Below are 12,314 nucleotides of genomic sequence, written 5' to 3'. Positions count from 1 at the left end.
TGCTAATTAGCTTGTAACCCTGTGGGACTATGGTCTATATAACATGTAACTCTATGAGAGGGCAAATTTGATTCAGTTCCTGATTATGTTGCTTAATAACTATACTGCTATTTCAAACAAAACTCTCTAGGATCCACAAATAAAATAGGGAAATAAAACAAAGAAAATCATATATGAAAGACAAAGTCTATGTGATGCCATTAACAGAAATGCTGAAAACCATAAGACTGGAAAACTGATGCCTACTGGTGCAGGTTACTCTTACTATTTAATTCACAGAATATTAAATACATTCATCTAATAACAGCTTTTTGTGAATATCAGTTTTGTCATTTTCTGTTATGACTGTTTGTTGTTTTTTTTTTCTTCCAAAATGATGGCAGTGAATGTTAATTAAACTCAAACCACAGATGGTCTCCAATGAAAGCACTGGTCTTCATTTCTTGCTAACAAGATACTCTTAGTGAAGATGTTTGTGTTGAAATTTTGCTTCATGTAATTTCCATGTTCATATTCATGAACAGTGAATAAAATAGTTTGCATTTGAGAAACAGTGAACGTTCATTTTCTTTCTTGATTTATGCTTGTGAACCCATGAATTCCTACTAGTTTACTGTGAAAGGACTAAAATGAACCTAGAAAATCTAACAAGTATTAATATGTGTAGTATAATCTTAATATAACCCATATAATCCAGTTGTCAACACCAGTGTCAATTACGGTCAAAGGTTTCCAGAATAAATAAAATAAAATAAAATAAAAAATAAATAATAAAAAAAAAACACAACTGAAAACCTGTATTCTAAGACATTTTTCCTTTAGTAACCTACCCCGTGTTCTCCAATTTTGATCTGCTTATTCCCCACGGGCCCACAAACAGAATAGGAACAACTGGAAAGAAAAGGAGTTGATTACAGCCAAGCTTACAGAATGATTCATATAAAATAAAGATACACTACAACTGTGTGTGGTGCAAAGACATGTGGTTTTCAGTACTCCATTTAGATGTTGTACAAAAATCAACCTGTTCTTGTATTTCCCCATTTGGAGCTTAAAGACAATAAGGAATTTCATTCTACAGTTGAATATCCTGTTTTCAGTATAGAAATTGTCACCACTGGAATATATATATACACACAAAGATACACGGCTACATACACTCCTGACTAGTCTTAATCTTCTAAGTCCCTGGCCATGAGATTTCAGAACAATCGGCACTTGAGGCATCACAGACTACCTAAAGTACTGGTTATTAACATTTTTCATTTGTTGAACCTTAAACAATTTTCAGTGGAGACAGAATTCTATCTGGTTAGTTAACACAACTAACAAAAGCTTGTTTTTCTGACTTACCTTTCATGGACACCTTAAAGTTAATCCATGGTCCCCATTCCCCTATTGTTGCCCCCCTCTTGGAGATCATAGACCACAGAGTGAAAAAAATATTGAATTAAGTATTACTACACTGTTCCAGTGGCCTATAAATGTGCAAGTACAAGCTTCAAGCACAAGGCAATGTGAACTACAAAAGGCATCTATTCAGCTGGATTCTCAGCTCAACAACACAGGACAGATTATCTGGTGGAATGAAGAGGAGATATGAGTCAGAAAAAGGACTATTCATGAGTCTGGGAATGCTAGCTAAGGCTGTGAGGAGAGCTGGAATGGAGGGAGCAGTGTGTAGAAAGGGTTGGATACAAAATACTCTCAGAGGTAATACTCTGTACTGGTGAGGCCACACTTGGAGTACTGTGTCCAGTGCCGAGTACCCCAGTGCAAGAGAGACACGAAAATAGTAGTAAGAGTGCACTGGAGGGTCACAAAGATGCTGAAGGGACTGGAGGAAAGGCTGAAAGAGGTGGGTTTGTTCAGTCTGGAGAAAAAAAGGCTTCGAGGGGAGGTCTTATAAGTCTGTAAGACCTGAAGGGAGAGTACAGAGAGGATGGGGACAGGCTATTTTCAATGGCGCCCAGTGACAGGACTAGAGCAATAGGCACAAACTGAAAATCTGGAGGCTCCATCTAAACATCAGGAACGCTTACTGACTTTGATGGTGACAAAGCAGTGGCATGGGTTGCCCAGAGAGGCTGAAGAGTGTCCCACCTTGGAGTTATTCAAAATCGGTCATGGGCATGGTCTTGGACAACAGGCTCTAGGTCTCCCTGCTTGAGCCAGGGAGGTTGGACCATGTGACCTCCAGAGGTCCCTTCTTGCCTCAGCCAGTCCATGTTTTTGTGAAAATAGACCTCTGCATGGCTAATATGGGGATGGAGATAGAAACCATCTCACTTAGATGTAAGTTTATTTTGTTGTAGAAGGTAGGTCTGAGAGAACAATCAGGGCATGGACTACTTGGGAAGGGAGATGACATGTACAGGGGAATATGGAGTTTTCCAGTGGGGAAAGATGATGCCAGGGAGGATGAATGGACATTATCAAGTGCAGTTCCTGGGGATTAGCTGAGGAGGTGTGTGCAGCTGCAAGTGTAAGCATGCTGCTGGCTCAAATGTTTGTAAGAAGTGAAGGACCAGATCTCCTGTCTTAGGAGTAATTCTAATAAATATAAATAAGAAACAGCAAAATAGTGGAAGAAAGCCATTATGAAATCAGTGATGATGACATGGGAATGAGAACAATTGAGGGGAACTTACAAATAGATAATTCTTATACTCTTACATTGGTAATCAGATTTCTTAACAGACTTGTCCTATTGCAGTTGTTCAAGTAACAAAACCTGCCAGTGAGCTGGTGATCAGTGCAATGGCATTCAGAGAGGTGGAAAGAAAGAGGCAGCAATGAGAGAACACTAATCAGCATGAAAGACAGTGGTCTTGGTGTGCCAGAACCATAAACTTTAAAAGCTATCATAGCACCGGGATCTTTAAAGAGGAATGTAAGACAGAACAGAGAAATCAAGTAATGAATGGTGAGAATGAACCTCAAAAGTATAAAGTGCAATAAAGGAGACAGCCCAGAAGTTATATGCCAGTGGACATTGAAGAGTGGTGTTATCGTTTGACAGAAAATTTTTATAGATAAAGAAGGATGGGAACAAGCATGAAAAAGAAGGGAAGTAGTTAATTTCTGAAGAGGAATAACTAAAAGAGGAAAAGGAAATATGCCAAAAACTGGATAGCATGTTAAAAATTTCAACCCTGAAAAATAATCTTCATAGCAGCATTCTGGATGGATACAGGTAAGGCCAGAGAAAAGGGTTCTTTAGGAAATACAAGTTCTTATTTGACTATATCTACAGTTACACACATGAAAAGATTAAGAGAATATCCTACTTCTCTTAAGCATTAAAATTCATTTTTTAAAGGTACTTCTCTTTTCCTTTTAATTCTAGGAAGAGTCTAGATATTAGTTACCTAAGTTTAACTTCATAATATAAAATAAATCTCACTCTGTATAAGGTAGACTAAATTTGAAGATTTAAATTCTACCTGATTTTAAGAACTCACAGGAACTCTTAAGTGAAACAGTACTTAGAGCATGGGCCTCAAAAAAACAAAGCAAAAATCATACTGGGGGACCAGAGAACAACAGAGTTTGGGAGATGGCACAGGAATAGAAAAAAAAATAAAAAATAAATAGAATTCTGCTTTAATCATATAGAGCTGGACTTCATGGTTAGATAATAAGGAAAGACTTGTTTATTTATTTTTAATATTAACTACTTGATTTCCCTGTAAGCACAAGGAAATTGGTTGAGAGTATTTGGGACTCCTCATTGATTATGGAGAGAAGATGGCAGGAATCTTTTTTATCTGCTTTATTGTTATGATCATTTACCCTCAGAAACTAGACTTTTTCTGGAGCAAGACCAATTTTCTGAGACAATTCTAAGCAGCAAATTTCTATCCAGATACCAAAATGCAGGTCTTTAATATTTCTGTTTCTGTTTTCTATGTGCCCTATGAACTCTCGAGAAAACATGCACAGAGATGTCTCTGTATGTACCTAGGTTTCATCACCAAATCTGAGCTGTAATATGTTGGAATATTTGCACATATCCATCTCAGATCAAATGTGTGAGTGAATTTGTTACAAAAGGATTGCTTATGTGAAATTTCACATCTGCCTTGGGACCTGGAAAAACTGCATTTGAGTATCTGGCGTTTACTTTGGGGCACTGTGTTCCAAATGATTGATGAGTAAATAATCAGTACAGTAAATAATAATAATAATCTTCATCATAAGTATTAACTACCTATTTCCAACAAGTTTTTAATCATGTTAATCTAATGAAGTTAAACAAATTTATATTGAAGAGTATAACAATATTTCTCTTTCAGAGGTGGAAAAAGAAAAGGAAAAAAAAAAGTTTCTTCCAAGTATGTAATAAAACTTGCCTTTCCCCATTGTACATTCTTCCTGAATTGAAAGCAGTGATTTTTGTTAAAGCTTCTTTCTGATCTGACATCAAAATGTCAGGATATGTTACACAGTGAGATAATTTTGAATTAAATTGAATAAAATAATTTTGAGTTAATCGACACACTTACTTCAACAAGTTTTAAATTACATTTTTGAATTTATTTAGTATATATATATATTTTTTTTATAGATTTCCTGTGTGGTATATTTGATGCTGAAGCCCTGTTTCAGATCTTTCTCAAAGTGTTGGTATTTTCTACAGCAATTGTTCTCATTCAATAAATGCAGTTTATTTAATAAATACAGCTATAAAGGTATGAAGAATGACCTTATCTAAAATTCACTTAATTCTAATAATTTCTTCCAGTGGTCCATTTGGTTTAGATCCTATCCAATTAAAATCTCAGAATTATCTGTGAAATAACTTTGTACAACTTTAAGACAGCTAGAACATGAACTATTGTCAAATTGACAAGGAATTTTCTACAGTCTTAGTAACAATCAACAAAAAATTATTTTAAACATGTAGATGTTTCTTCATTCCAACTGTAATCAGTGTAACTTTAGTCTTAGCTGACATTTGCTTCATTTATTTTTGAGTTTAAACATATCTTTAAAATTTTCCTCTTTATCCTGGGTTGATAATTTTAGCATGCAGAACAGCAGAGCAAATATGGAATAATTTATTTATAACTATGTAATCATCCACCATAGTCTAATCACTTTTTCTTTTTCTTTTTTTTTTTTTTTTTTTTTAATGCAATTTTAGAAAATATAAGGGTATTAGTGAACAAGCTTGTAAAACTATACATTGATAAAAGTTATATGGTCAGAAGCTATTCATATGGCATTTCATCCTACCATCCTCCTCAAGTCAGGCCACTGAATATGAATCAATAACTCTTGCACCAAACCCAAGTATTGTCTAAAAGTACATTTTTTATCTTAATTTAAAGCCTTACAAGACTTGCAAGTTGTACAGGTAGATCTTAGATGACAATTGGGAATTAGGAAGCCTTGACTTTCCCCTTTGTCCACGCAAATAGTTTTGTCCATTATTATGTTCTCTGAGTGAGCAACAAATACAACTATCAGATTACACACACCTCTCATACAAAAAGAAAAAGAGTACAATTTACACAAAATTGTTCAAATGTTTGTAACTAACTTTACAATGTCTTTATTGCGTTAAAATATGCCTGAAATATAGGACCCATATCATATAGAGTTTCACACTGTCCTCTAATTTAAAGCATACTTTAGAAGTTGAAGAACTTGTTGAGATAGCAAGGTAGATATATAAAAGCCAATTGCTTAATGTACAGACGTCTTCACCATGTAGGTGCTCTATTACAAAGGAAGAAAGTGAAGGTGCTGATAGTGCTTTAATATTCAGCAATGACAGAAAAAATGGTCAAATATAGTAAAAATTTATTCTCATTCTGTTTATTAAGCTATTTTATCTTATAAAACATTTAACCCATTTTCTGTACCTGCAGGTCAAACCTGCAGCTAGTGTGTCAGTTCTAATATACTTTTATTAACAATTGCTGACTTCAAAACAACAAAAAAGTCATTTTTTTTCTCTCTTCATTACAAAATATCCACCAATAACTTACAAAAAATGCCACAGAATCAAGAACTTTGAAATTGTTAGGTACTTACCCCATCCTATCACAATATATGTCTGTAGCAGTCGCCTTTCGGAGAGTACAGCAGTAATCAATAATGTATGGAGATAAGTTCCTTCTACCAACAGCCAAAAATAATTTGCCCCAGCAAAGTAATGCATGAAAAACTGGACAGTCCTGCAAATTATTAAAATCTGTAGGAATGAAAGACCAGTCATCATTGTAATGTATAAAAACTCTGACAAATCCTGTTTTATTTATGTTAGTTTAGCAACCATTTTAAAACCAGCATGTGGTTTTGGTACATATGTATTTCAGTCAGATATCTTTCAAGATACTGAGCTGCTGTTATTTTGGGAGATCTGGGCTTTCTGAGAGTAAAGAACCTGTGATACAGTTAGACTGTGTATGGCTCTTTGGAGGAAAAAGGAGCTGAAGGCAGAGCGGCTCCTGTTCATGTCAGGGGTTGACACTAAGAGCAAGGGGAAGAATTGAGGAGTATTCATTTCATGAATTATACTCTGTAGAAAAGTGTTGCTAGTACACAAGTAGGTCAGGAGAAAATGACACTACACTGGCTCTTTTGTTCAATACTTACTCTGATTAATTTCTGGTTACAATTTCAAATTCATTGTGATCTACAGCTTCCTTATGAGGGGAAGCAGAGGGGAGGTGCTGATCTCTTCTCTCTGGTGACCAGTGATCCCTCTGGTGACCTTGGGTCCTGAGACCCAAGGGAACAGCATGGAGCTGTATCAGGGCAGTTTCAGGTTGGATATTAGGAAAAGGTTCTTCATTGAGAGGGTGGTCAGACATTGAAACAGGCTCCCCAGGAAAGTGGTCATGGCACCAAACCTGCTGAAGTTCAAGAAGGATTTGGACAACAATCTTAGACATTCGGTCTGATTTTTGAGTGGTCCTTTGTGGATCCAGGATTTGGACTAGATGATCCTTGTGGGTCCTTTCCAGCTCAAGATACTGTATGATTATATGATTCATCCGAACATATTCCAAACTTATGTACCAATAACCAGAAAGGACTTACTGAATTAATCTGAGATTAATCAAGCCGCATTCAGTACTTTTAAGAGGAAATGAGGAGAAACAAAACTTGTAGTACTTCTGAAACTCTGTGTGTTACTTGAGAGAGGTTGGAAGGGAGTGTAACTGTTTGAAGGTTTCTATATTGGATGGCCACAAAGTTTGAGAAGAGCTGATAATTGAGATAGGATATTGACAGTGTACGCTGTGGTATGTGCTCTTTGTCATGACCTGCATATCATACATGTAAGATTTACTGATGAGCTATTAAGTCAATTGTCTCCAAGCAGAAGTCCTGTGCTAGGAAGTGATAAACATCTTACAGGTAATTTAGCTTGCTAACATGGGCAAACTATATAGATACATCATAAAAGTGTAATATATCCACAGTGGTGGCAATGAAAGACATTGTTATTCCATTATGTATAGAAGCGTAAGAAAATTAGAATATTTTCCTACTCCAGAAAGCCTTTAAAGTACATTTTCCTCTTACTTTCAGTGCAAGTACATAGTTTGATAACATTGCTCACAAGTAAGATTTGTGTGCATTGCATTGTGCTATGCATATCTAGAGCAAATAAATATAATATGAAAGTGCAAAATAAATGTATAGATTTCCTCCTAAAACTACAGATGTAATAAAATTGTTTTGCTTATGTAGGTCTCTAAATATATATATTTATTCTTTTTTTTTCTTTTCTATACAAACCTTTATAATAAAATCAATATTTTATAATTTATCAAAACAGGTGGTTTTTTTTTTTTTTCAGATTACCCTAAGCTTTATCACTAAAGTTTTAGCATTTGAATATCAACTAACAAATACCTGAAATGTTGATGCCACATGGCAAACTTCTGAAACCATAACTGTTATGTCTACTGACAGCACACATTCACTATTAGCAATGAACTAAAAAGTTACCTCAGGACTGAGGTATAATATCCATCCAGCTTCATCATTTGGTCTTTTGGAGTAAATATTGTGAACTACAGTGTCTTTTATAAGAACTGCTGTGGCACGCAAGATAAAAGACACAAATAAATTCATATGGATGTAGTTTCTTGTGCAGTGAAGTTTTCTGTAGGAAGAAAATATATCAGTCCTTTGGAATACATTTAATTAAAACAATAGCAACAACAACTAAATACTGTTATAGTCATATTGCTGCCATTAATGGATTTTAATTAGGAATTACCTTTGTAAGGCTTATTATTAGAAAAAACAAACAAACAAACAAACAAAAACCCATAAATTTGTATCAGAAGTTAAATAATAAACTCAAATATATGAAAACAAGACTGTGCATACTGTGGTCTATAATTTAAAAATGCATGCAAATTTGTACTAACCTGAGCAAAGAAAGTATAAGGAGAGCTAATACAAGTGAGATGAGAGAAAAATAATATCCTGTAGTGTACAACAGCTGTAGTGTAGTAAGTAATTGATGTTCTTCTTCCTAGGAACAAAAAAGAAAGATAATGTATCTATACAATACATGCAGGCAGGTAAGCAGGGCAAGAACACAGCTTAGAAAACTTTGAGTCCAACTTTGTGTTGCAGCATAGCCAGGGAGGGTTTCTGGTGTCTGTTCCCTGCACATCCTCATGAAATCGTTCCAGGAAAGACACAAATGGAGAACAGCCTTAGTTTCTTTTCAAATTAGAATGAACTCAAGGTCTAATTTCCAGAAAGATCTTGCACAAACACCATCATGAGTCTTAATTACAGCTAGTCATTGCCACGACTACTTGCAACAAAAGGATCCTACTGGTTTAATAGTTGCAGAGTTACCTGACTCCACCTGTGCAATCAAATGCAATTATTATTTGTGTGGCCTGAGGACACAGCTACATAACAGTCCTGTGTGCACAGTTTTCAGAGTCAGCTGTGTCTGAGTCATTGAAATAGACTGACTTCTGCCATGAACGTTTCTTTCACAACAAACAGAATGATTTAATTATTGTTTACTAGCATGTCTTTGAATGTCTTTGAGACATGGTGGGACAGATCCCAAGAATGGATGGAAAGATGGAAAGATACTGGCTCTTTAGGAAGGACAGAGAGAAGAGGTGAGGAAGGGACATTGCCCTCTATGTTAATGAGCTTCTGGAGTGTGTACAGCTCTGCCTGTGGTTAGATGAGGAGCTGACAGAGCTGATGGGACAGCATTAAAGGGATTGTAGGGATAGGGAACATTATCAGGGAGAGTGCTGCGTGCCACTTGATCAAGAAGACCAAGCAGATGAGGCCCCCTGTAGCCAGATAGAAGGAGCCTCGCATCCTCAAGTCCTTTTCCTCATGCAGGACTTCAAACACCACAGTATCTGTTGGAGGGACAGCACAGCAGGGCATATCCAGGAGGTTCCTGAAATGCATTGATGACAACTTCCTTCTTCAGATGATAGAGAATCCAATGAGGAGAGATGTTATGCTGGACATCATTCTCACCAGCAAAGAGGGACTGGTGGGGAATTTGAAACTCAAGGGCAGCCTCAGCTGCAGAGATCATGAATTTGGGGAGTTCTTTATTCAGAAGACATCAAGGAGGGAGCACAGCAAACTTGGTACTCTGGACTTTGAGAGCTGACTTTGGCCTGTTCAGGGATCTGCTTGGTATCATACCATGGAACAAAGCCCTGGAGGGAAGAGGGGCCCGAGAAAGCTGGTTAATATTCAAGGATTACCTCCTCCAAACTCAGGAGAGATGTATCCCAACAAAGAGGAAGTTGGGGAAAAACACCAAGAGGCCTATGTGGAGAAACAAGGAGCTCCTGACCAAATTCAAGCAGAAAGAGGATGCCTACAGAGGGTGGAAGCAAGGACAGATGCCCTGGAAGGGATACAGAGATATTGCCTGGACAGTCAGGGATCAGGTTAGGAAAGCCAAAGCCCTTTTAGAATTAAATTTGGCCAGAGACATCAAGGGCAAGAAGAAAGGCTTCTATAGGTACATCAGCGATAAAAGGAAGGCTAGAGAAATTGTGGGCCCTCTCTAGAAGGAAACAGGGGACCCAGTCACACAGGATATGGAGAAGGCTTAGATACTTACTGACTTTTTTGCCTCAGTCTTCACTGACAAGAGCTCCAGCCACATAGCCCAGGCCCCAGAAGGCAAATTCAGGGACTGGAAGAATGCTGAACTGTCCGCTGTAAGAGAAGATCAGGTTTGAGACCAGCTAAGGAACCTAAAGGTGCATAAGTCCATGAAACCTGATGAGATACATCCATGGGTCCTGAGGGAACTGGCGTATGTAGTTGCTACATCTCACACCATCATATCTGAGAAGTCGTGTCAGTCTAGTGAAGTTCCTACTACTAGAAGAGAAAACATAACCTCTATTTTTAAAAAGGGAAAAAATTAAGACCCTGGAAACTAGGGTCCAGGCTGGATGGGGCTTTGAGCAATCTGGTCGAGTAGAAGGTGTCCCTGCCCATGGGGCAGGGAGGATAGAATTAGATGATCATTAAGATTCCTTCCAATCCAAACCATTCTATGATTCTATGATTCTATGCCATGAGCAAGACCTCAGAGAAAGAAGGGAAGCGCTTCTTTTGATATTTGTTCCTGCTATATTTTTTTCTTTGTGTATTTGCCTCTCATATGTTCATTTTGCTTTTCTAGTTCAATAAAAGCTTCTCTACAGAGAGGACATGGAGATGCAGAATATGTTATTTTCATAATCCACATCTGCCCTACAAAGATTTTCTTGGAACTTGTCTCTTTTCCTTAGTGTTTTTTCTGTTTCCTATATGAACTATCTACTTGTTCAGCCAGAGATTTTAACACTCTCTTCCTGCCAGTTAGTTGTCTCTGATGAATTTATGCTAATAAGTACTATCTGGATAGCAGAGTGAGCTGTGCCTGCTGGTAGAAACTCTCTTGGAAGGAGTGCAAGTGCCCAGGAAGAACAATGTGGGTGCATGGCCATACTCAGCTCTATGAGAAGATTCAAACAGGCAAGAACCTAAGAAATAGGGTGAGTTATCACCTTGGCTATGACATTTTTTCAAAACCAAAGTATATGAAATCAGGGTGAATAATCCACTGTGGGTGGATACTAGCTCTGGTATGTTGGCATGTTATGCTTAACATCCACATTTAGAATTGATTGGAAAGCCTTCAGAGAAACCTCACACATGATGACTTAATGTGGTAATTTTCTGCCCACAAGTTACAATCCAGAACAGTCAATAGACAATGGAAAGCCCTCAGTACTCATGGAATTTTATTGCACTTGAATAAACTGTGAGGTTGGAAATCCATATACTCACTATAGCTTACTAAGATCTTGGTAACATGTGGATCCTGAAATAGCAGTGCTTAATAAAGTAATCAATAAATAATATGATCAATAAATTCTTAATTAATAATATAGTCAGTAAATTAATAAAAAATTAAAGTGCTCACCAAAGTAACAAAAGGTGAATTATAAAGCATTCAATGGTAATAGTGTTCATCTAGGAGACTTTATTTTGACATCAGTAAAGCTGAACTTTATGGCAAAAGAAGTTACAAGAAACTGAAATGAGGTAAACTGTATACTTTATTGTTATCTGAAATTCTGCTGCATTTGTTGCACGTCATTGCATGGTTGGGCAAGCAGGCAGCAGGATTGACCCCTGGGTTCCTGTTTGAACTCCTTTTTGCTTAAAACATAACATGAAAACTGAACGCGAGCATATGCAGTTGCAAAGTGTTTTCTCACAGAGAACATGCAGCCAGGCTTCTTTGCAAACACAGAGGTAGTAAGGATGATTCCCAGCTTCAAAACCCAAAGCTGATTAGTAAATATTTTAATTTTATCTTCACTACTAAGAGCTGAGTGTTGTCAAGGTATTTCCACTATGCTCTATATTCAGCCCAGGATAGTAATTTCCCATTCTGTCAAAGCCCAGTGCTGGGGCTGTATGCTGTATCAAGCAGGATGGAATTTGTGTTATGTTAAATCCTCCAGTCTGCTGCCAGCTAGATTATGAGGTGAAATTCCAGGCAAATGGAAAATAAGGGTTTGCTTTTCAAACTTTTTCAGTTGACCAGTTAACAGCTCATTAAGTACCAAAAAGCTCAGGAGGCCGTGGGGAATGAAGCTGCCTGACTTTGGCAGAACAGGGGTCCTCTGAGATTAAGCTACTTGCTAGGAAAGTCACAGGGTTCTTCCCTTCCCTTCCCTTCCCTTCCCTTCCCTTCCCTTCCCTTCCCTTCCCTTCCCTTCCCTTCCCTTCCCTTCCCTTCCCTTCCCTTCCCTTCCCTTCCCTTCCCT

General features: G+C 37.3%; 1 protein-coding gene across 2 annotated transcripts in view; it reads right to left on the bottom strand.

Annotated features, from left to right (window-relative positions):
- Positions 1–12,314, bottom strand: part of GLP2R (glucagon like peptide 2 receptor) — a 53,296-nt gene that overhangs the window by 23,993 nt on the left and 16,989 nt on the right. For both annotated transcript variants that reach the window (XM_084492211.1, XM_084492212.1), the window contains 4 exons: positions 8,403–8,509; positions 7,975–8,131; positions 6,046–6,205; positions 831–891 (listed from right to left, as the gene is read on the bottom strand). In XM_084492211.1, the coding sequence (XP_084348337.1) occupies positions 831–891; positions 6,046–6,205; positions 7,975–8,131; positions 8,403–8,509 (485 nt within the window). The remainder of the gene's footprint in view (positions 1–830; positions 892–6,045; positions 6,206–7,974; positions 8,132–8,402; positions 8,510–12,314) is intronic.

The sequence above is a fragment of the Aythya ferina genome, assembly GCF_964211825.1.
Source record: "Aythya ferina genome assembly, chromosome: 18".
Lineage (NCBI taxonomy): Eukaryota > Metazoa > Chordata > Aves > Anseriformes > Anatidae > Aythya > Aythya ferina.
This window is presented reverse-complemented; position numbering and strand designations above follow the sequence as displayed.